This window comes from Odocoileus virginianus, chromosome 17, assembly GCF_023699985.2.
Source record: "Odocoileus virginianus isolate 20LAN1187 ecotype Illinois chromosome 17, Ovbor_1.2, whole genome shotgun sequence".
In the NCBI taxonomy this organism is placed as follows: domain Eukaryota; kingdom Metazoa; phylum Chordata; class Mammalia; order Artiodactyla; family Cervidae; genus Odocoileus; species Odocoileus virginianus.
In genome coordinates, this window is record NC_069690.1 from 12,653,480 (window position 1) to 12,679,799 (window position 26,320).

General features: G+C 40.7%; 1 protein-coding gene across 8 annotated transcripts in view; it reads right to left on the minus strand.

The window, feature by feature from the left end:
- ACACA (acetyl-CoA carboxylase alpha) overlaps window positions 1-26,320 on the minus strand; it is a 281,140-nt gene that overhangs the window by 206,108 nt on the left and 48,712 nt on the right. For 5 of the 8 annotated variants that reach the window (XM_070478617.1, XM_070478616.1, XM_070478615.1 and 2 more), the window contains one exon: window positions 2,580-2,626. In XM_070478617.1, the coding sequence (XP_070334718.1) occupies window positions 2,580-2,626 (47 nt within the window). Of the gene's footprint in view, window positions 1-2,579; window positions 2,627-17,995; window positions 18,625-23,938; window positions 24,242-26,320 lie in introns of those variants that run through there. The other 3 variants (XM_070478623.1, XM_070478619.1, XM_070478620.1) reach the window with 3 other exon arrangements.

Here is a 26,320-nt window from a genome sequence, read left to right on the forward strand (position 1 = left end):
GAGAAGCCTGGTGGGCTATAGACCATGAGGCCACAAAGAGTTGGATACAACTGAGCAACTATCACTGACACTTACTAGAGAGAATGTGGGTAAGGGTGTGGGGACAGCAATGGTCCTTTGAAACTTGGTGTTTAAAGTAAAGTATACAACTATAACCTGGTTCCAAATACTACACTGTGAGAGGCTATGAATTTTATGTAACTGTACATATTTATTAGACATCAGTGAAATAATATATAACAAATTATACATATTTATTATACATAAGTGAAATATATTTAGAAACAAACATACATAGAGAAAACTAAATGTGTATATATACTGCACACTACACACTACACACTACAAGTTTGCTTGAAAGCAAACTCCAAATGAGTATTTCTTAATTTAAAAAAATCTTTACTTGTTCCCATGACTTTTTTCTTAAAATTGCATCTGTTACAAATTCACCCCAAAATGTCTGTTTTGGGCTCTAATGTGTTGACTGCTGAAACTGATAGGGAGAAAGTGAATCTACTGTCAAATTTAAAACCTATAATTAAAATTAAAGAAGTGTTATCTCAATTAAGTATAAGTTCTCTAGATACAGGGCCTTACTAGTCAGGAGTAGATGTTACCAACTGCTAACAAACTAATTAACAAAGATCAAAACACAGCTCAAAGATGAAAACAATAATAAAAGCCAAAAATAAATGAAATATTTACTCTGTCATTTCAGAAATCCTATTTAAAAAAGTCAAAACTACACGCCAGGGAGGCCTGGCGTGCTGCAATTCATGGGGTCGCAAAGAGTTGGACATGACTGAGCGACTGAACTAAACTGAACACATCAAATTGGTATTGAACAGCTTATTGCCTGATCAATAATTCTAATTGAGAGGAATGATTCCCAGTTCTGATACTGAGATGCTCTAAGAAAGTTACAATAATAAATTTATTATTAATAACTTCATATGCTACAAACCACTTTGATGTATAAAAGATAACAGTAGTGTTCCTTGACATTAGATAGTAAAACATCAAGATTTTAAACTATTTGAGGGTCATCACTAAATATGTTAAAACCACACATGCACCATTAGCTGCTTTGTGTAAGTTATGAATCAGAGCTTATTCATTGACAAAAACAAAACAGGATCTGCAAACACTAGAGCAGTGGTTCTCCATGTGTGGTTGCTGGACCACGACAGCAACCACAGCACCGGGGCTCCGCCACGGACGAGCTGACCATGCCTAAACCTGTGTGTCGGGGCACAGTAATCCACTTTGTAACAAGTCCTGAAATTGGAAAACCACTGTGCTAGAAGAATGGAACAATAATAAAAATTTGGCAGAAATGCTAAAAAAATACCTATAGACAATCCTAAAAGTGAGCTGAGGATTACTTAATTTTTCATTTTAAAAACCAGAATCAAATATTAATATAAAAGCATCAAGTGACAGGAAAAACTTGATGTCTAAATTCACTATACAGGGGACTTCCCTGGCAGTCCAGTAGTTAAACGACTCCATGCTTCCACTGCAAGAAGCCCAGGTTCGATCCCTGGTCTGGGAACTAAGATCCCTCATGCTGTGCAGTATGGCCAAAATTAAAATAAATAAATTCCCTATATATTTCTCCTTTAGAATATTAGGTTTCTTTTTTTTTTAATTTAATATCTCCAAATTTTATAAAGAGGCTCATTTCCAGAATGCTTGGTTTTCAAAAAAACCAAGTCATTAAAAAAAGAAACAAAAAAAGATATAAGGGAGAGAAGGAGAAAGGGAGGGAGGGAAAAACTGTAACAGATTTACCACTCTGAATTACACCAACAGGTACAGCAGCAAAAAGGCTGCTTCTTTCATATTTTTAGAGCAGTGACTAATCAAGCTTAAAAATACTAGATAAATAAAATTTCCAAACTCCATCTCAACTAACACAGAAAATGACAGTTGCCTTCTTCACAAGAGAAATAAGTAAGGCACTCAGGGACAGATTCTAGTTTATAGTCTAAGCAAAATTAGATAACTGAACACACACACACACACACACACACACACACACACACACAACATCCTATTGAGAAAGGACCAATTCTCTGACTCCAAGGGAGAAGAAAAAGAAAGGACTAAACAAATGAAAGGCTCCATATGGTCAATTTCAAATTGTTCTTTCCAAGCTTTGGACATGAAGACAGCCTTCCCTATAGGTTCCAGAGACTAAAAGCAGCTAAGAGTCAATAGCTTAAAAGCTCATCCACCAACCAGCAACTCAATACTTGAGTGGTATTCCCGGGCGACCTACAAACCACAGAAAAGAGAAGTCGTGTATGGAAAATCACTGAGTAGCTGCCAGACACTCTAGAAGCTACTCCATCGCCCATCCCATTTCCACTGATTCCAGCCAGAATAGAGGAGAAAAGATGGTGGATACCTACCATGTCAGTCTCATGCGCTTTCACGCTACCCCCTCTCAATCTGCTTATATTCTTTTGTGGAAGGCAACTTTTAACATAAAAGTCTACAATTCCATATTTCAGCACATGAACATAAAGCTTTTATCACACTGTACACATGAAAGAGAATGATTTGTAACTGACCTCTTACAATTCTTATTGTCTGAGTAGATATCCACTTCCAAAAAGAACTAAAGAGAGAAAGAGAGAGATTTGAAGTGGTGTTGTTTTTTTAAGAAACTCAAATTTTATCAATTGCTGTTTTGTTCATCTTAGTACAAAACAAAATACTCAAAGTATCATTTTTCTGGTCAAATATACTATTTATTAACTTGAAGTTCAAAGTTCAGTTGACTGTTTAAATCTGTAAATCAAAAGCATTATACATCCACAGACTTTATTATTCATGAAAAGTATTAAACAATAATCCAAGCTTACCATTCCACAAGGTGACTTTTCCAATTGTGTGTCTTGATGGACACATTCTGACCCTATGACTTCCAATATTTCATCAAAAAGGAGGCAGTGGGGACAAGAGAACCACTAGATTCTCAACAATTCACTCAGGCTCTGATTATGTTTTCACAAAGGTTGGGAGCCAAGGAGAGGACAGGTCTCTTAATTATTAAGTCCCTAAACTAAGGGATGAGATGGCTGGATGGCATCACCGACTCGATGAACATGAGTTTGAGTAAACTCCGGGAGTTGGTGATGGACAGGGAGGCCTGGCGTGCTGCGATTCATGGGGTCGCAAAGAGTCGGACACAACTGAGCGGCTGAACTGAACTGACTGAAACTAAGGGCGGCAAGAATCTCTAGCTATTTCCCAAATACTCAGTTTCCTTCTTTGCCCAACAATTATAATGTATTCGGGGTAGAAATTCTCAACTTTGACTACATGTAACGATCACCTGTGCAGTTTTATTTAAAACAAATAAATGGATCAAGAAGATGGGGAGTATTTATACAATGGAATGTTGGCCATAAAAAATGAAATTTTGTCATTTGCAACAACACAGATGGATTTGGAGGGTATTAAGTGAAATAAGTCAGGCAGAGAATGGCAGATATTGTATGATACCACTTACATGTGGAATCTAAAAAATACAACAAACTAGGAAGTGAATATAACAACAACAACAAAAAGGCAGGTTCACACTTACAAAGAAAAGACTAGTGATTACCGGTAGGGAGAGTGAAGGCGGGGAGGAACTATAAAGGGGTACAGGATTAAGAGGCACAAACATTATGCACAAAATAAGCTACAAGGATATATTGGGTAACACAGGGGCTATAACCAACATTTTATAGTAACTGTAAATGAAGTATAACCTTTAAAAATTGTTGACTCTATATTGTGCACCTATATATAACATTGTATATAATATTGACCATCAACTATACTTCAATTTTTAAAATTATTTAAAAAACAAACCAAAATATATATATATTTATATATTATAATATATTTATATGTTTATATTTATTTAAAATATAAATAATATTTATTTATAATATAAATATTTATAAAATATTTATTATATTTATGAAAATATAATATAAATAATATTTATAATATTTATATATATTATTATATTGTTATAATATAACAATTACATTGTTATAGTATAATATACTGTTATAATTAATGTTATAATATATATTGTTATAATATAACAATTGTTATATTATAACAATATAATTATACTATATTACATTATTATATATTATTGCATAATAATATAATTATATTATATTATTATTAATATATAATATAAATTAATATAATATATATTATATACATAATATATAGTATATATACATAAAGCCTGCATGCCCTGAATCCTCTGCTCCTGCAACAAGAGAAGCCACTGCAATGAGAAGCCAATGAATTATATTATATTATATTTATATGTATATTATATATATACACAAAGCCTGCATGCCCTGAATCCTCTGCTCCTGCAACGAGAGAAGCCACTGCAATGAGAAGCCTGTGCACTGCACTTAGAGAGCAGCCCCCACTCTCCATCACTAGAGAAAGCCCTTGCACAGCAGTGAAGATCCAGCACAGCCAAAAATCAATTTAAAAAATCATAAAGTAAATAAACCTAGGCTTGAAAATCATTGCTCTAGAGTACAGAAGAAAAAAGAAGGAAAGAACCTCTTTATACAGAGAGGAAAGTCCAGAAGCTCAAAGAGAGGACCCCAAATGACAAGCAACGGGACTGGGGACAGTGCAGGTATGCCAAGTGCTGAGTTAGGGTGTACCTGATTGTGTAATCTGAGCTAGTGTTATTCCCTACAATTATGGCAAAGAAGTCAGTGAAAAGAGGCAGGAAAAAGTACATAAATGTAGATGGAATGTAAACAAAGGAGTCAAAACCAAGGGCCAAGATGACACTCTGACCCTACCACATATTGGCAGTGCACCGGAACAAAGCACTAAAGGTCTCTGAGTCACCTCATCTGTGAAAATAAAAAGAAGCCACATGTACATCACGGGACTGCTGTGAGGACTGAGAATACAGGAAAGGCTTTTATAATGATGATGCACTGGACCACTGTGCTTCAAATATGAGTTAACCAACAATCAGAATACGAAGACATTAATGTAGTGAGTTATAACCAACATTTTAAAACTCAAGTAAACAGAAAATGTTGGGATTTCCCTGGTGGTCCAGTGGTTAGTAATCCACCTTGCAATGCAGGGGATTCAATCCCTGGTCAGGGAACTAAGACCCCACATGCCAAGGAGCAACTAAGCCCATGCACTGCAACTCCACAACTAAGGAGACTACGCGCTGCAACCATAGAATCTGTGCCCCATGGATCTGCAAGACACAGCAAAAGATCCTGCATGCCCCAACTAAGACCCGATGCAGCCAAACAATATATATTAAAAGATAAAGAAAAATTAAGTATTTCTTAAAAAGAAATGGTTAACAGTGCACCATACTGTAAGGATAAATATTGCTTTGTAAATTTTTGTATCAATTGCATATATTTCATAATGTTAACAACATCTTATTATGGTTGTGTCCAAAAAGTTAAGTCCTTTTTTTTTTTTTTGCCACACCCCCTGGCTTGCAAGACCTTGTTTCCCTAGACAGGGATTGAACCCACGTCCTCAGTGAAAACCCTGAGTCCTAATCACTGGACCTCCAGGGAATTCCCCCAAAAGTTAAATCTTAAAGTCACAATTTGGCAAATAGATGGGGAAACAGTGGAAACAGTAGCTGACTTTATTTTTCTGGGCTCCAAAATCACTGCAGATGGTGATTGCAGCCATGAAATTAAAAGACACCTATTTCTTGGAAGGAAAGTTATTACCAACCCAGACAGCATATTAAAAAGCAGAGACATTACTTTACCAATAAAGTCCATCTAGTCAAGGCTATGGTTTTTCCAGTGGTCATCTATGGATGTGAGAGTTGGACTGTGAAGAAAGCTGAGCGCTGAAGAATTGATGCTTTTGAACTGTGGTGTTGGAGAAGACTCTTGAGAGTCCCTTGGACTGCAAGGAGATCCAACCAGTCCATCCTAAATGAGATCAGACCTGGGTGTTCATTGGAAGGACTGATGTTGAAGCTGAAACTCCAGTACTTTGGCCACCTGACGCAAAGAGTTGACTCACTGGAAAAGACGCTGATGCTGGGAGGGATTGAGGGCAGGAGGAGAAGGGGACGACAGAGGAAGAGATGGCTGGATGGCATCACCAACTTGATGGACATGGGTTTGGGTGGACTCCAGGAGTTGGTGATGGACAGGGAGGCCTGGCGTGCTGCGGCTCATGGGGTCGCAAAGAGTTGGACACGACTGAGGGACTGAACTGCACTGAAAGTCACAATTAATCTTCAAACTGCCCCCTCTACTTTATCCTCTCTAGCAAACACAATGGGTTAAGTACCTAAACCAATGGCTCTTAAAGTTTCCTAAGTCAATACACTACAAGAAATCTGATAAAAGCTATGAACCCTTTTCTGACAAAAATTCATGCTCACCCAAATTTGGCTTGCATACAAGTTTGGGAACCCTAAAGCCTTGCCATGAAATAGGCTTAGACTTTTTTCTCTAAGTGGTCAAAGAATGGAGTTGCGCCCTCAAGAAGGCTCATACGGCTGCTGTCTTATCACCTCTAAAAGAAGGCCTTTCCCCAAATAGAGCTGTAGAACATTCTACTAAGCCAAATAAATACTTCATTATATCAAATGTTAGCAAGGTCAAATTTTCTTTTATTTAAAAATACATATAGTTGACCCTTGAACAACAGCAAGGGTTAGAGGTGCCAACCCTTCACACAGTCAAAAAGTCAGGTATCACTTGGAGGGGGCTTTCTGTATATGCAGTTTCCATACATGCAGTTCCTTCAAATCCAAGATTCAGCATCCACAGATGTGACCAACCTTGGTGCCCACAGTAATTACAGTATTACCCTTGTCATTCAAAGATCACCTGTCGATATTCTTGAACTTTTATTTGGCGACCTGAAAATATTTGCAGAAGGCTCCCAAACTATACCCTATGTCACTGAAAAAAATGAGGTAAAGCTAACTATAGCTAATGCACTTATGTATTTAGACATTTCTCTAAATAAAATAGAAGAGACTTCGCCAAACTTACGAAACATGTTCTTGAACTCAAATGACACTGTATTTTCCAGCAATTCTAATAAAGAGGCAGCAATTAGTTTTCACAGTGACGGATAAAAGTATCCAAGCTAACACAGCATATCCTTGCCCTTTTAAGCCATAGTAACTTCCCTGCAGATGGTGACTGCAGCCATGAAATTAAAAGACGCTTACTTCTTGGAAGGAAAGTTATGACCAACCTGGATAGCATATTAAAAAGCAGAGACATTACTTTGCCAACAAAGGTCCATCTGGTCAAGGCTATGGTTTTTCCAGTGGTCATGTATGGATGTGAGAGTTGGACTGTGAAGAAAGCTGAGCGCCAAAAAATTGTTGCTTTGGAACTATGGTGTTGGAGAAGGTTCTTGAGAGTCCCTTGGACTGCAAGGAGATCCAACCAGTCCATCCTAAAGGAGATCAGTCCTCGGTATTCATTGGAAGGACTGATGCTGAAGCTGAAACTCCAGTACTTTGGCCACCTCATGCGAAGAGCTGACTCATTGGAAAAGACCCTGATGCTGGGAGGGATTGGGGGCAGGAGGAGAAGGGGATGACAGAGGATGAGATGGCTGGATGGCATCACTGACTCGATGGGCATGGGTTTGCATAAACTCCAGGAGTTGGTGATGGACAGGGAGGCCTGGTGTGCTGTGATTCACGGGGTCACAAAAAGTCGGACACGACTGAGTGACTGAACTGAACTTCACTTCACTGAAATTTTAATCAAACATAATAACTGAATTTTCCTGGTAATTTTTGTCATTCTATTGATGAACTCTTCACTCCAGTATTCTTGCCTGGAAAATCCCAAGGACAGAAGAGCCTGATGGGCTACAGTCCATGGGTCGCAAAGAGTCAGACACGACTTAGCACATAGAAGGATTTTGGCATTAATTCAATATCCATGAAGGTCATACAGTTCTTTTTTAATTAGCTAATTTACTGATTTGGCTGAGTCAGGTCTTAGTTGCAGCACTCAGGATTTTCGCTGCAGCCCAGACGCTTCAGTCACGGTGCACAGGCTCATGGACTCCTGAGTACAGGCTCAGTATGTAGTGCTCAGGAGCATATGGGGTCTTAGCTCCCCAACCGGGGATCGAACTTGTGTCCTCTGCATTGCAAGGCAGATTCTTAACCGCTGGACCACCACAGAAGTCACTATATGATTTTTTTTAAGCCATATTTTATTTTCCTGCAAATTTTGAATTTTAAAATGACAAGCACTGTGTTCCGACTAGTGAGATAAATGACAAAATATTCAAAGATAAGATCTGGTGCCTGGCTAAGCAGCTGTGGGCACCTAAATAAACAATTACAGTAGTATAATAGTTGCTAGGTGTGGAAACACAACCTGGAGGTGATAATGATGAGGGCAGGGATCAAAGACGCCTTCCTGGAGTGGGAAGGCACAAGCAAGGATTAACTAAGAAGAAAATCAAGGACGGAGACAAAGCAACGAATTCCATGTAGAAGAAACCACTGAATAAAGACCTGGGTAGAATATGATTTATGAGAAATACTACATCTGAATGCCCCTCCCAGGTGGTGTTTGTGGTAAAGAACCCACCTGCCAATGCAGGAGACACAAGAGACACGGGTTCAACCCCTGAGTCGGGCAGATGCCCTAGAGTAGGAAATGGCAACTAACGCAGTACTCTTGCCTGGAGAATCCCATGGACAGAGGAGCCTGATGGGCTACAATCCAGGGGGTCACACAGAGTCGGACACGACTGAAATGACTTAGCATGCAGCACATCTGAACGGCGGCAAGAATTTGAGGCCATTTCCTTCAAGAGCCAGCTGGAGACTTTGGGGTTGTTGTTTGTTCGTTTTTTTGGTCAGGGGCGAGGGTGTTTATTTTGTTTTGTTTGTTTTTGGTAAACAGCAACGTATCACTTTAGGATACAATAGAGAAAATAAGACGGTGTACTTATCTGTCCTAGTCTTCATATCTCAGTCTAGGGATTTAGAATATTTATCAAGGAGGAAGCTGGTGCAAATTTCTGTACCTTTCAAGAAATCTTTAAAGAAGATTTGTCAAACTTCTGGATAAGGATGGTAAGTTGAATGCATATCCACTTTTGCTCCTGCCTGAAAATCCCATTAAAACAAAAGGAAAGAAAAAATTTTAAAAGCATAAGCCAAAGAAAGTCACCCCTTCCTTCCTCCCCCCAAAAAAGTCAGGGGAGACAACAGCAAGATAATTTTCTTGAAAGAGAGATGGAAGAGTGATAAATGACTACACAGACCCAAGAAAACGAAATTACGAGCCATTGTAGTAAACACAGAATCAGCATAATTTACATCATAGAATCTCTAAAATGTTCAGGAAGTGGAAGTGAAAAATGGAACTATAAAGTGGATGAAATTCTATTTCAGAAGCTTCAGATCCTTAGATTTTCTCCCCAACTGTAAACCCAGGTGCCTGCTGCTCCACCATCCTGATAAGAGACTGAAGATTTATTCTCTAGACAGTAAAATGGAGGGTTTCTAGGCTGAGGGATGCTGGCAACAGTAAAAGGGAGGATACCATATTGAAAATGGAGAGATCAAGAAAACACATCGAGTAAGACTTCCCAGTCTTCTCTCCCCAATTTTCACCCTCCAAGAGGGAAACCGAAGGATCATTCTGTGCAGAATCTAGCCAGATGAATGAAAGAAAAAGAAAAAAAAAGCCTCAAGTAGAACAACAACAAAGAACATTAGAGATCCCAAATTAAAATGTCCAGTCAGATCACCCTACAGTGAAATAATCAGTCAATGAACCTCATTCACATTTTCATAATCTTAGATTAGTTTTTCAATCCCCTTCTTAAAGTTAAGCAGTCAGTTAAGGATTACTAGATGTCTGAGAAAAATATGAAAGAATTCTTTTGTTAAATAATGACTACCTGTAGAAAACAATGCAACTTGAAGAGATTATGCAATACAAAAAAATTTTTAATTAGAGGAGAGGGAGGCAGGAATGCAACCTAACTTCTGTGGTATTTTTTCTACAAACTCATAACCCTAGAATAATCATAAGAAAACATCAGGCAAATTTGAATTAAAGGACAAAATACTTGAACAGTTCTCTTCAAAACTGTCAAGATCATTAAGAAAAGAAAAAGAAACGAAAGACTAAGAAACTATCATAGATCAAGGGAGACTATAGAGACATCACGACTAAATGCAATGCAGTTTCTTGGATTAGATCCTGGAACAATAAACTGGAGAAATCTAAATGAAGTCTACAGTTTAATATTACTGAACCAATGTTAACTTCTTAATTTTGACAAAAGTACTGTAATTATATAAGATATTATCACTGAAGGAAGCTTGGTGGAGGGTATTTAGGAATCTAATGTATGCTATTTGCAACTTTCCTGTAAGTCTAAAAATCACTTCAAAATTCAAAACAAAATTAAAAAATTTAATTTTAAAGGACTATCATTATCCTGAGAGAACTAAGATATTACTTACACGAAACACATAGGATATTTTTTTTCCATTTATTTTTATTAGTTGGAGGCTAAGTACTTGACAATATTGTAGTGGTTTTTGCCATACATTGACGTGAATCAGCCATGGATTTACATGTATTCCCCATCCCGATCCCCTCTCCCACCTCCCTCTCCACCCCATCCCTCTGGGTCTTCCCAGTGCACCAGCCCTGAGCACTTGTCTCATGCACCCAACCTGGGCTGGTGATCTGTTTCACCCTTGATAATATACATGTTTCGATGCTGTTCTCTTGAAACATCCCACCCTCGCCTTCTCCCACAGAGTCCCAAAGTCTGTTCTGTACATCTGTGTCTCTTTTTCTGTTTTGCATATAGGGTTATCATTACCATCTTTCTAAATTCCATAGATATTACTTACATGAAACACATAGGCTATTTTTAAAGGAAACATTTAAAGAACAAGAAAGAGTTCTTGTAATTTAAAAATACAACCACAGCAATGAAAACTCAGTACAAAAGTTAGAAGATAAAGAAATATCTTTCATAAATCAGAATAAAAAGAAAAAAGAATGAATAATAAGAGAAAAAAGATAAGTACTAGAGAATCTATTCAGAAGGTCCAAAATATGAAGCAGAAAGTATGAAAGTGTTAGTCGCTCAGCAGTGTCCAACACTTTGCGACCCCATGGACTTATGTAGCCCACCAGGCTCCCCTGTCCACGCGATTTCCCAGGCAAGAATACTGGAGTCGGTTACCATTCCCTTTTCGAGGGATCTCCCCTACCCAGGGATCAAACCCAGGTCTCCTACATTGCAGGCAGATTCTTTACCATTTGAGCCACCAGGGAAGCCCATATGAAGAAGTGGCACTCTCAAAAGTAAGAACAGAACAAAATAGAGGGAAAGCTAAAACTGATGTAATAAGTCAATAAACTTCCTAAAACTGAAAGGTATAATGGTCAGGTTAAGAAGGTCCATCAAAGGTCTACTACAACAAACAAAAACAGACGGGCACCAAGCAACATCACTAAAATTTTTAAAAATGAAGACAAAGAGAAGATTCCATAATCCAGAGAGAGAAAAAAGGTCACATACAAAGGAGCAAGAATCAGAATGCCCTTCAGACCTAACAGCAAAAATAATGGAAGCCTGAAGGTAGTGAAACAATGCTTTCAAAATTCTGAAGGAAAATTATTTCAAACCTAAAATTCTATGGCCAACCAACTATAAGGATAAAGATACTTTTAGGCAGCAAAATCTCAAAATAATTACTTCCTAAAATGAAACAATTAGAAAATATATTTCATTTTACAAACAGCAATACAATAATTGATACAGCCCAGAATCATAAATGTATGTTAAAGCCACTGGAAAAGAGATTATTCTAAAACAGGATATTCCTGTGGTGTTAAAAAAGAAAATCACCTTACAGAAGAGGATTCTGGGAAGGCAGAAGAGTAGCAATTACTAGGAATCTGTGTCCCCAATTAGACAATAATTGCACTGTCAGAATTTGACTAGTGTAACTATACTGGAACTTGGGAATCTATTGAAAGCTTGCAAGTTCCATGGACAGACTTTGAAGGTTAACTGTGGTTGATTACAGTCAATTTTCCCTGGAGAAAGAAATGGCAACCCACTCCAGTATTCTCACCTGGAGAATTCCACAGACAGAGGAGCCTGGCAGGGTATAGTCCATGGGTCGCAAAGAGTCAGACACGACTGAGCGATTATCACTCATTGATGGTCAATTTTACTTCTGAGTAAAGTCATGTGGCAGCACCACCCCACTGTGCACACGCTCTTCACACTCAGGCTATGGAAGCCAAGGTGGACAGAAACAACCCTGTCCTTCAAATATCGGGGATCTGTGCTCTGATCGCTGACTGCTGTTTCTGATCATATAGGTGTAGATAAAGAGGCAGACAGCTACAGCTGTTAACCTCCTCCCACTGTTGCAAACCCCTCATCCTCCAGCTGAAGTGACTTCCAGGGGACTTAAATAACCAGTGCCTGGAACTACCCTGGTGGTCCAGCAGCTAAGAGTACACACTGCAAGTCAGGGAACGTGGGTTTTATCCCTGGATAGGGAACTAGGATTCCACATGCCATGGGGCAACTAAGCCCTCAAGCCCCAACAAAGGATCCTACATTCTGCAACTAAGACCCAACACAGACAAATAAAGAAATAAATATTTGAAAAAAGAGAGAGCGAGCGAGCCACTGCTCTTTTATGTACCCTTCATTTTCCTTTTTCCCGCTTTGGGGAGCCAGACACTAAACACTAGTACATTCAAAAGCTACTTCATATACAGGGAAAAATTAGAAAGTGACTGAATATGCTGAGGGGAAGACTCAGGAAAGACCTGAAGAGACCTAACATCTATATCTCAGGTTGACCTTCCACATGGAGACTGTCTACAATGGTCAAAAAAAACAAAAATGACAATTAAAAAAAAATCAAATTCTAAGAAGAGAGAATCTGATTTCCAAAATTACCATATTATTAAAATCAAGTATCCAGTTTTCAACAAAAGATCACAAGGCATACAAAGCATGAGGAAAGTATGACCATTAAAAAAAAAACAACTAAATCAACAGAAATTATTCCTAAAAAACACCTGATGGCAGGTATATTAGACAAAAATATTAAAGCAACTGTCTAAAAGATGCTTGAAGAACTAAAGGAAGATGAAGACAAAGTCAAGAAAACAATCTCTGAATAAAATGGAAATAAGAATAAAGAAATAGAAAATCTAAAAAGGAACCAAAAAGAAATTCTGGACCTGAAAAGTACAATAACTGAAATGAAAAATTCACTAACACAAACTTGAGCAAGCAGAAGAAAGAATCTGCAAACTCTAAGATAGGACATATAAATTATCAAGTTGGAGGAATAGAAAGAAAACAGACAGACCAAAAGCGAACAGAGACTAAGGGCTCTGTGGTACACCATCAAGAGACCAACATACGCACTGTGAGATCTCAGAAGGAGAATTGAGAAAAGGGCAGAGAGAATATTTGAAGAAATAATGGCTGAAAACTTGCCAAATTTGATGAAAGACAGGAATATAAATGTTGAAGAAGTTTAACAAACTCCGAATGAGACAAACTCAAAAGACCAACAGGCATACTTTATGACCAAACTTTTAAAAGTCAAAAGACATAGAGAATCTTGAAAACAGCAAGAGAAAAAGACTCATCAACTGTATACCAACACACTGGATAATCTAGATGAAATGGATAAATTCTTAGAAACAAAACTAAATCACAAAGAAATACGAACTCTAAATAGACCTATAACTGGTAAGGAGAACAGTAATCAAAAATCTCCCAATGAAGAAAAGTCCTGGATCCTGGACCTCCCCTGGTGAATTCTACCAAACAATTACAGATGAACTGATATCAATTCTTCTCAAACTTATTCAAAACACTGAAGAGAACACTTCCTAACTCATTCTATGAGGCTACAGTTACTTTAAATATCTTCGACAAAAAACTAGCAAACAGAATTCAGCAGCATATTAAAAGACTTATTATATACCATTTCCAACTGGGATGCAAGGATTCCACTGGATTCCAAGAATGCAAAGATGATTCAACATACATAAGTTAATCAATGTAATACACAACAGTATCAGAATGAAGGGAAAAAACCCACATGATCATCTCAATTAATACAGAAAAGCCATCTGATGAAATTCAATACACACTCATGATAAAAAAACATTCCAGGAATAGAAGGAAATCTCACACAAAAAAAGTCATACACAATCTCACACACACAAAAAAAAACCCACAGCAAATATTATACTCAGTGGTAAAAGACTAAAAGCTTTCCTCTGAGACATACAGAGGATGTCCACTTTTACAACACACTTTTTCACCACAGAAATTCTAGCCAGAGCAATTAGGTGAGAAAAAAGGAAAAGGAAAAGACAATCAAATTGGAAAGGAAGAAATACAATTGCCTCTGGAGGTGATATGATCTTAGATGTAAAATCTCTAAAGATTTTACACACACCAAAATAGAAAAACAAAAACTGTTAGAGGTAATAGATGAATTCAGCAGAGTGGCAGAACACAAAGTCAACACACAAAAGTCAGTCGTATTTCTACACACTAACAGTGAACAAGCTGAGAAGGAAATTACAAGAACAATTCCATTTACAATAGCATTTAAAAGAATAAAATATATAGGAATTAACTAAACCAAAGAGGTAGAAGACTTGTACAATGAAAACTTTTTATAGTTTTTATAGTTTTATACATTGCTGAAAGAAATTAAAGACATAAATGGGAAACACATGCCATGTTCATGGATTGAAAGACTGAATTTTGTTAAAATATCAATACTGCCCAAATTCAGTGCAATTCCTATCAAAATCCCAATGACACTTGAAGTAGAAACAGGAAAAACCTACCCTAAAATTCATATGGAATCTCGAGGATTCTTGAATAGTCCCCCACCCCAAAACAAAATCTTGAAAAAGAACAAACTGGAGAACTTATACTTCCTGATTTCAAGAACTGCTTCAAAGCTACAGTGGTCAAAGCCATGTGATACTGGCATAAACAACAGACATGAAGACCAATGGAATACAAGGGAGATCCCAGAAAGAAACCCTTGTTTATAAGGTCAAACGATATTTGACAAGGGTGCCAAGACTATTTAATGGGGAAAGGACAGCCTTTCTAACAAATGGTGCTGAGAAAACTGGATCTCCACACGCATACAAAAACCAGACACTTACTAACGCCACAGACCAAAATGAACTCAAATGGATCAAAGACCTAATGTAAGACTTAAAACAACAAAATGCTTAGAAGAAAACACAGAACAAAAACTTCATATCATTGGATTTGGCAAAGATTTCTTGGTTTGACATCAAGAGTATAGGTAATAAAGGAAAAAAACAGACAAACTGGATTTCTTGAAAATTAAAAGAAGTTTGTTCATCCAAAGACTATCAACAAGAGTAAAAATGCAATCCAAAGAATGGGAGAAAATATTTGCAAATCATATACCTGATAAGTAATAAATGTCCAGAAAGGTATAGAGAACTCCTAAAACTCAACAACAATAAACAACCCAGTTCAAAACTGGACAAAAGATTTGAACAAACATTTCTCCAAAGAGGACCTATGAATGTCCAATAAGCATGTCAATATGCTCAACATCACTAATCATTTGTTGTTGTTGTTTAGTTGCTAAGGCATGTCCAACTCTTTTGTGATTCCATGAGCCCGCCAGGCTCCTCTGCCCATGAACTTCCCAGGCAAGAATACTGGAGTAGGTTGCCATTTCCTTCTCCAGGGGATCTTCCCAACCCAGGGATCAAACCCACATCTTGTGCATTGGCAGGAGGATTCTTTACCACTGAGCCACCAGGGAAGTCCTTACTAATCATTAGAGAAACACAAATCAAAACTAAAATAAGGCAGCACTCCACAGTAATTAGGATGGCTACTATCAAAAACAAACAAAACAAGTATTGGTAAGGATGTGAAGAAATCAGAACCCTTGAGGTGCTGTGGGGTGTAAACTGGTAGTACTATGGAAAACAGCATGATGGTTCCTCAAAAAATTAAAAATAGAATTACCATATGACCCACCAATTCCACTCTGGGTATACACTCAAAAGAACTGAAAGCAGGATCTCAAAGGGATATTTGTACACCCATGTTCATAACAGCATTATTCAGAATAACTAAAACTTGGAAAAAAGCAAGCATGCATTGATGGATAAATGGATAAGCAAAATGTAACATATACATACAATAAAATATTATTCAACCTTAAAGAGCAATATGCTGCGATGTAAATAAACCTTGAAGACATTATGCTAGGTGAAATTAGTCAGTCACAAAAAGACAAATACTGTATGATTCCACTTATATGAGGTCCTTGTCAAAATTACAGACCAAGAGTAGAATGGTGGTTGATGGGAGCTGGGGAAGAGGAAAACAGGGAGTTACTGTTCAAAGGGTATAGCAGTTCAGTTTTACAAGATGAAAAAAGTTCTAGAGATGGTTGACAGTGATAGTTGCATAGCATTATGAATGTATTAAATATCATAATGCTGAGAAAAAAAATCATAATGCAAAACTGTACATTTTTTAATGGCTAAGATGGTAAATGTTATATGTATTTTACCACAAGAAAAAGTGAAGAAAAATCTCACCTCATGAGCTATATATTAATTACAAAAGTGAAAAAAAAATTACAAAAGTGAATAAGGATTTTTACAATGAAAAAATATGGTGGGGGACATCCCTGGTGGTCCAGTGGTTGAGTGTCTGCCCGTCAACACAGGGGACATGGGTTCAATCCCTGGTCGAAAAGATCCTACATGCTACAGAGGAACGAAGCCCACGCTCTAGAGCCCCTGAGACTCAACTACTGAGCCTGTGCTACAACTACTGAAGTCCGCGAGCCTAGTGCCGGCACGCCGCAAGAGAGAAGTCCACTCACCGCAACTAGAGAAAGCCCCAGCGCAGCGATGAAGACCCCGTGCAGCCAAAAAAACCCACTATATGTACATATTACTCTGACGAAAATAAAAAGGTACGCAGCTCACCATGCAATGCTAAGTGAAGACATCAAAGATGAAGGATGGCATATAAAGAATGCATTTGTTGTTGTTGTCTAGTTGCTAAGTCTGTGTCTGACTCTTTTGCAACCCCATGGGTGGGAACCTGCCAGGTTCCTCCATCCATGGGATTTCCCAGGCAAGAGGACTGGAGTGGGCTGTCACTTCCTTCTCCAGGGGATCTTCCTGACCCAGCAATCAAACCCACATACCCAGCACTGCCAAGTGGGTTCTTTGCCACTGAGCTACCAGGGAAGCCAAAGTATGTACAGTTTGTATTAAAAAGTTGGCAGAGTAAGGGACTTCCCTGGTGGTCGGGTGGCTAAGACTCCTTACTCCCACTGCAGGGGGCCCAAGCTCGAGCCCTGGTCTGGAAACTAGATCCCTAAAGAGTTCACATGTCGCAACTAAAGATTCCACATTCCACATGCCACGAGGAAGACCTGCTGCAGCCAAATAAACGAAGAAATAAGATATATTTTTTTAAGTTGACAGAGTAGGAAGAGAATAGAAGAGCATCTGTTTTAATATGAATAAAATCTCTGGTTATTACTAAGAAATAATTAAATTAAATTAACTCCCTTAATTTACTTAATTAACTTACTTAAATTAACATATCTGATAATTACTATTAAAAGTTATAGTAAGAAACAAATAGCACTGCTTGTCTCTGGTAAGGAGAACCGAATGGCTGCAAGACAAAGTCAGGAGAGAGAAGGTCACTGTATACGCTTTCGTACACTTACAATTTTGAACTATGTGAATGTAACATTTACTAGCAACTAAAAGTTTAAATGTTTAATAAAAAGCTTCATCCATTAGCTTCATGCTACTCTAACTCCTTGTCTCACACCTGCCTGAGCATTTAAGAAGACAACTGGTGTGTCACTCACTCTATTCATTTGTGGCTGTGCTGGGTCTTCGCCGCTGCTCAGGGGCTTTCTCTCGTTGTGGGGAGCGGGGACTACACTTCAGTTGCAGTCCACAGGATTCCTGTTGTGGCGGCTTCTTTTGTTGCAGACCACAAGCTCTAGAATGCAGGCTCAGTAGTTGGGGCGCACAGGCTTAGCTGCTCCGCAGCATGTGGAATCTTCCCAGTCCAGGGATTGAACCCGTGTTCCCTGCACTGGTATGCATACGTGCCAAGTCGCTTCAGTCGTATCCAGTCATGTCCAACTCTTTGCAACCCCATGGGCTGTAGCCCACCAGGCTCCTCTGTCCATGGGATTCTCCAGGCAAGAATACTGGAGTGGGTTGTCATGCCCTCTTCCAAGGCTGCATTGCTAGGCAAATTCTTAACCACTGGACCTCCAGGGAAGTTTTCCATTCATTTATTAATATGTGTTACTGTGTAACTGACTCTGTTATCTCCTCAATGAAGCTGGGAAACTTATTATCTCTTCCAATTGTCTGAAATCTACCACCCGAACACTTTACAATGCTGTGTAAACACTAGGCTTTTGTAGGCTGTGTTCCATAGAAATTCAAATGAATATGAGGAATGACGAAACTAGGAAATGTGAATCACGAGTTCAAATTTCAAACAGTATTCCCTTGAAACATTTAGAGGCCTCCAGGTAAAATGCCATTTTGTGAATTCAAAAATCTCTCAGACTACGAATCAATTCCTCCCCATAATCTTATTTCATAGAGCAGCATTTAGGAAAAGCTGAAACCATGATGTAAGAGTTGGACTATAAAAAAAGCTGAGTGCCGAAGAATTGATGCTTCTGAACTGTGGTGCTGGAGAAGACTCTTGAGAGTCCCTTGGACTGCAAGGAGATCCAACCAGTCCAGCCTAAAGGAGATCAGCCCTGAGTGTTCATTGGAAGGACTGATGTTGAAGCTGAAACTCCAATACTTTGGCCACCTGATGCGATGAGCTGACTCATTTGAAAAAACCCTGATGCTGGGAAAGATTGAAGGCAGGAGGAAAAGGGGACGACAGAGGATGAGATGGTTGGATGGCATCACCGACTCAATGGACTTGAGTTTGGGTAAACTCCGGGAGTTGGTGATGGACAGGGAGGCCTGGTGTGCTGTAGTCCATGGGGTCGCAAAGAGTCAGACACGACTGAGCGACTGAACTGAACTGAAACCATGATTCAGCTGTCAGCTACCTTCCAGAGAGCACCCAGGATTCAAGGAAAAAAACAATTTGCTTTTTTTTTTTTTTTTTTGGCCTGCCCCCAAGTGTTCTGGATGTGTTAGGCATTGTATTTTACATTATCAGGCAGAAATGTGGAGCCGGTGAAATTTACACGTTAAACCCAAAAGTCCTAATCCTCTTGGACATACAACATTTTCAAGGTTTTAGGGAGACAGTTTTAGGCTGAAAATAATGAATAACCTCAAAAATTAGTTGCCTGTTGATGCACCAATCAGACGATGAACTGCCTAGAGCTGGAAGTTTCCAACAGGAGTATTGGATAAAATATTTTCATATTAACTATAAAGTTGAACCAGAAAATTCCTAAGGTACATTCTAATACTAAAAGTTACATTCAGTTCTCAGATTTTTATAAGATGGAATCAAAGGGAAATTCAACAGTTTGCCTTGCCAGGCTCAGGAATATCACTAAATGCTGAAGCACAAAACACAAACAACCCAGCTATCTATCCTCTTGGTGCCAATTTGCTGATATTACTTCTAGTAAACTTAAAAACTAATCAAGCTCCTATCAACCTACTATCGCCCCAACTTGGCATGTGTGTAAATACACACACATACACATGTGCCAACTTATGACTTAAGAACAGGTTTGAGTGGTCTACAAAACAAAGGATGATTTTTAGGAACCCCATTAGAGTACTCTCTTATTTCTATCATACGTGTGTGCTAAGTCGCTACAGTCATGCCAGACTCTTGGTGACCCTATGGACTGTAGCCCACCAGGCTCTTCTGTCCATGGGATTCTCCAGGCAAAAATACTGAAATGGGTTGGCATGCCCTCCTCCAGGGGATCTTCCTGACCCAGGGATCCAACTCAAGTCTCTTATGTCTCCTGCACTGGCAGGTGGGTTCTTTACCACTGGCACCTCATGGGAAGCCCTTTCTATCATACTGCTACTGCTAAGTCACTTCAGTCGTGTCCAATTCTGTGTGACCCCATAGACGGCAGCCCACCAGGCTCCTCCGTCCCTGGGATTCTCCAGGCAAGAATCCTGGAGCGGGTTGCCATTTCCTTCTCCAGTGCATGAAAGTGAAAAGTGAAAGTGAAGTCGCTCAGTCGTGTTTGATTCTTAGCGACCCCATGGACCGTAGCCTACCAGGCTTCTCCATCCATGGGATATTCCAGGCAAGAGTACTGGAGTGGGGTGCCATTGCCTTCTCCGATTCTATCAGAGGAGATAGTCAAATATTCATAAACAAAACCTTACACTTCCTGAAAAAATTTGTCCAAAACTAAGTCTGCTTTTCAAACTTTACTCCACGAATTAATTCAGAATTTTCAAACTTCATGTTATCATTTACAAAAACGAAAATCGTTATTCAGACTTACTCTATCTGGGATGACTACTTTGTAACTACTACTGCCATGCAACTTCAGTTTCTGATGCCATGTAATGGTAAACGCTCCTGTGGTTCCTTATACAAAGGAAGGTGAGTCCAGCAACCTGAAAGGCTGGAATAAACCTAAGTCCCAAATAACATCCATGAAAGGCCAAACCAACTGGGACCACCAACCTTTGGGTAAGGTGCTAACATCCCTTGTTGCTGAAGTTTCTTTTCACTTGCTTGCTTCAACATCCTGAGACTAGAGACTAAACGGCTTTATGATGGCTTGAATAAATAACAAATTGGTAAGAGAACTGTGTATCACGAGAGCATACATAGTAAGATTGACTGTTGAACTCATAAAAACCTATGCCCTATTAATGAGATTTATTCTTTGTATAAGTGAAATGACCTCTGACCACTATTTGTCAGTTTCCTCTATGTAAATATCATCTCACATAACCCATTAGAGCCAAGTAGTGGATATTCACTGAACTTTAAAATTAGTGAAACAAAAAACTAGCTAAGCAACAATCTGTTACAGTGGAAGATCAATAAAGATTTCCTTTAAAAATGCTCCGTTCAGTTTAGTTCAGTCGCGTCCGACTCTTTGCAACCCCATGAATCGCAGCACGCCAGGCCTCTCTGTCCATCACCAACTCCCAGAGTCCACCCAAACTCATGTGCATCGAGTCGGTGATGCCATCCAGCCACCTCATCCTCTGTCGTCCCCTTCTCCTCCTGCCCCCAATCCCTCCCAGCATCAGGGTCTTTTCCAATGAGTCAACTCTTCGCATGAGGTGGCCAAAGTACTGGAGTTTCAGCTTCAGCATCAGTCCTTCCAATGAACACCCAGGACTGATCTCCTTTAGGATGGACTGGTTGGATCTCCTTGCAGTCCAAGGGACTCTCAAGAGTCTTCTCCAACACCACAGTTCAAAAGCATCAATTCTTTGGCGCTCAGCTTTCTTCACAGTCCAACTCTCACATCCATACATGACCACTGGAAAAACCATAGCCTTGACTAGACAGACCTTTGTTGGCAAAGTAATGTCTCTGCTTTTTAATATGCTATCTAGGTTGGTCATAACTTTCCTTCCAAGGAGCAAGCGTCTTTTAATTTCATGGCCGTAATCACCATCTGCCTCAAGAGTTAAAAGAAATTTTTTATGGCCAGTGAGTCTTCGGTGTTCATTTACTTCTTCATAATCTTACTGTTTTAAGGGCTTGGAAAGACACTTGGTGCATACCTGCTATTATTATTAATCTTTAAGAACAATTTTAGATAATGATATAAAAAGCTTTTTCTGAATTATAAGAAGACTCCTCCAATTAAAAATGTTAAATTCCAACATATTATTCCAATAATTTTTATTTTAACTTACTTCTTTCTTCAACCAATACTTTTAGGATATTAGATATCCAAAAAAAATTTTTTTTAAGAAAGGAAAACACTAGCCCCAGACCTGTTAGCCAGTCTGTGTGACAGACAAAACAACTTCCCAGTCATTGACTGAAAAGGAAATCAAACGTTACATAGTGATCTACACTTGAATGTGTCCATGGCACTTTGAAAAGGCAAGGATGGGATGAGAGTTCTAAGACTGGCTTTCACAATACTAGTTCATTGACATAATCTTGTCTTCTGAACTATTAAGAAAACTAAACCAAATGTCACCATTTCTCAACGTTTCCTCCCATTTTAAAAACCATGACATCTTAAAGGAGATGTATTTCTGCTCTGCACTGGTTAATTCCAAACAAAACTTGTGAAACACAAATAAACTCAGGTGACTTCATAAACTAATACTTTGACATCTTTCTTATTTCATTTTACAATGTTTGCTAATTATCCTGAAATTCACAACAGTTCCTCCTGTTATTAAAAATGAGGAAACTGAGGCAAGAGAAGTGAGTTGCTACTTTACAGCAAGCAGTCATCTCTCCAGACACTGCAAGCTGCTGTCCTGCCCTATTAAACCACAGTGATTTTCTTAAAGGTTTAGTGGCTAAGTGGCTCTGACTCTTTGTGGCCCCATGGGCTGTAGCCAGTTAGGCTCCTCTGTCCATGGGATTTCCCAGGCAAAAGTGCCTATCAAATAAAAAGGCACATGGAAAGCCTTCTCCTCACAGACATGCAAGACATCTCCACCAAGAGACAAAGAAGAGAATTCCTATCCATGCCCCCCAGAAAGAAGAAACCATAAAACAAAAGTAAGCACACTTCTCAATCTGCACTGTGGACAAGGGGATAAAAAAACGAAAGAAAAGAGAGAATGGAGGGGGACCAACTTCTGAGACTGAAGACCACGTTATCAGGTTTATTCCGCACACTGGGAAATTACTGAAACACTGCTTAAGGAGAATCGGAATCAGAAATTCCGAGATTTCAGTCTTAAACCCCAAAACAAAAACACCTGAAATTAAAGTATTTCCGAAACCTGTACAGTTGTTAGTTTATTCTTACTTGCTTCTATAAAAACCACAAAGCCTACTTGGAGTCCCTAGTGTTTAGAGCTGATTCCTAGTGTCCACCAGCGTCCACTTTCCCGCGTTCAATTCCAGAAACACGGTTGGCGCTGACCCAGGCAGGATTTCCCTGCACGTTTTCCTCTGAAATACATTAGACTCACACCACCTGGCGACGTCTTACCTCCGACTGCTTGCCGCGATCAGTATCATAAACGTGAGGGAGAGAGTAAGAGCAGGCATGTACCTTTTACTACGTCCCTTACAGAAAATACTGAATAAAACTCTGGGAGCAGAAACTGGCAAGGGACACCTCGCCCGACCCCTGGCTCCCACCACGATACAAAGACAGCAAAAGCAGAAAGCAGCCCGGGTCTCTGCACCCCACAATCTCTCTCTCTCTCTGCAAGAGAGAAGCAGACTTTCAGGGCAACAGGACCCAGCCCTCAACACCCCCCTCCCACGTGGATCTCCTTCCTCTCCGCAGCGCAGGGTTGCACTGGAGACTGGGGTCTGGAAGAGATCAGACCACGCCGTGGCTGGCGCGGGAGAATGGGGGGACCCGCTCCAGACAGACACACCAGCCCCTTCCTAGAGGCCCTGGGCTGTACGTCTCCCGGTTCCGGGGTCTGAGCTCCGACGCCCGGAGAACCCCCCAGGTCCCTCCACGTCTTCCCCAGAGGGAAACGCGAAGCCCCAGAACTGCGGGGAAAGCCGGGCTACCAAGCACCGGGTCCGGGCGGGATGGAGCCCGGGCCGCGTGCGGCGGAAGATGGGAGGCGGCCCTTCGCAGCCGCCGCCCCTCCCCGGGCCCCGGCCTCTCCCGGTCCCGAATCCGCAGACTGCGAGGCGGCCTTCCCCTCCTCACCTCAAGGCGGCGGCGGCGGCTGTGTCCCGCGGGTCCGGCGGTCCCGGACCCCTGCGCGGAGGCGGTGCTGGGCGGGAGGAGACGCCGGTAGCTCCGGCGATGGCTGACAGGCGCGCAGCACCAGGCCGGCCCGACACACGGGGAGGGGCGGGGCTTCAGGGCTCCCGCCCCGCCCCGCCCCGCCCCCGCTCCCACCTCAGCCGGCGAGCCCAGTGAGGTGACTACGTCCGGGGTTACTCGAGGCCGTTCACCTCCGACCCCGCTCCCCGCGGCGGCGCGGTCTGGCCGGCCACGCAGAGAGGCGCGGGCCCCGAGGGCCCGGCGACAGCCAATGGGAGGACGGCGTGGGGCGGGGCGATGTGAGGCGATACGGATGGTCCGAGCACCGCTCTGCCATTCGGGGCCCAGCGGCTAGAGGGCGGGCGGGTCCCGGGTGGCCGCCGGCCCTTTCTCCGGGGGCGGTGCCGAGCCGACGGCCCAGCCAGCTCCCCCTCCCGGCGAACCCGGGAATGGGGGAATGGCGCGGGGGGCCATCCGGCTCGCGGCGCGGGAAGGGAGCCCTGGATCGAGCAGGACTGAGCGAGGCGGGCGGTGCGCAGGCCGTGTGAGGACCTTACCCTGTTCAATCCCCGTGCCCCGAGGAGGATTATCGCGGAGGGTATCGCATTCATGAACTGCCCAGGATCACACAGGATGGTTTCCAAGTTAGTGCTGGCAAACCAAGCCCTGTTCTGACAACATAACCGGCCTCGCTGGGTGGCCCGCCCCAAAGGAGTCTGAGGTGCTGAATCCTGAAGCATTTGAGGGGAAGCCTCGATGAAGGAAGCTCAGGAAGCAGGACAGAGTGCCAAAGGACAGGCTGCTGCGCCTGCCCCGAGCCTGGAAGGCAATCAACTCCCGGCTTCTTGGAAAGGAGCGTGCCTCCCCATCTCCACGGTGGTTTACATCAGGTCTTTGAGAAGAAGGCAGCCGATTTCTCTAGCTTTGCCAGTTATTTTACAGCAAGACATTCATGGTGATTGTGTTGAAAATTAATAGTAACTGGAAAGAATCCAAACATATAATAGAACTATAGAGCAGGAGAAAAAGAAAATTAGAGAAAATTGCACTTCAGAAGAAACAGTGAGTTTAACTCTTTCCGATCCTACCCAGGGTACTCTTCTGAACTTCTAACAAGCTTGTGCTAAAGGCCAAGAGTGGTACAAAGGATGACAGTTTGGTGGGAAGAAGTCCTGAGCCAGGGGGCAAAGAGTGAACAGGGTAGAAATACACAACCTGAGGTCAGAAGTTCTTGGAGGGATGCAGAAGCAGGAAGATAGGAAGGTTGGTCAACAGGGAAGAGTATTCTAGAAGCCGTCATCATACCTTTAGGTGGTGACTTCTCCAAGAGTTTACCAACCTACTTGAAGAGAATAGACACTGGAAACACATTCAGAATGAAAATGTGAACTTTATATAGAGCAGTCACCCAAGCTTCACAATAACTGTCATTAGATGCACCTGTCAGTTGAACAAAGAGAGGAGAATCAGAATATAGAGATAACTGAGCACGGCCTCACCATTTAACAAGATGTTTGACTTGATTGACTGAAAAAAAAAAAAAAAAAAGCCTGGGAAGAGGAAATTTTGTCTCTTCCCTATGAAGCTGCCATGAAGGAAGTGACTTTACAAAGAACTAAAAATCTTGAGGTTATTTGTCTTATTTTTCATCTACCTTTCCTAGTTCCTACTACTTATAATAGATTCTTTCTTAGAGATGTTGCTGTTTATCAGCCTTAGGAATACTGCAGAACCAGGGGGTTGTGCTCAGAAACTGTGTTTATGTGAACCTTCAGCAAGCCCTTACAGGTCTTGCTTTTGACCTCATTGAACATTTGAGGTAACTGAGCTCTGTAAAGTACTAGCCAAGGAGAGGCCTAATGAGTGAGCTACCATGAAAGAAAATGAAGGATGAGTTAAGATACACCAAGACTATTTACATAGGATATAGTAATCTAATTATCATCATCAAATGACCGTTGGACCAAGAGTAGGCCGAGAGCTGTGTCTTTAAGACTATTCACCTGGAATTTCAACTCCGAAGTGTTTTGTGTGGTGCATGCCGCAACCTGCCCATCTCCGCTATAGGCTCTTTAGCGCTGTTCCATGGGTACTTGCCACACAAGCTTATGTCTGTAAGAAGTGGTGGAGGAACATTAGAGGGTGGAGAGAACTTACTATACAAGATTAACAGGTGTGAGAGAAGGGAGAGAGTGGCCCATTTCTAGGTGCCATAATGGCTATAACAGACTGAACTGTGATCTAAATTGATATGAGTCTGAACCCTCAGCACCTCAGAATATGAGTATAGTTGGAGACAGGCTCTTTAAAGAGGAAACTGAA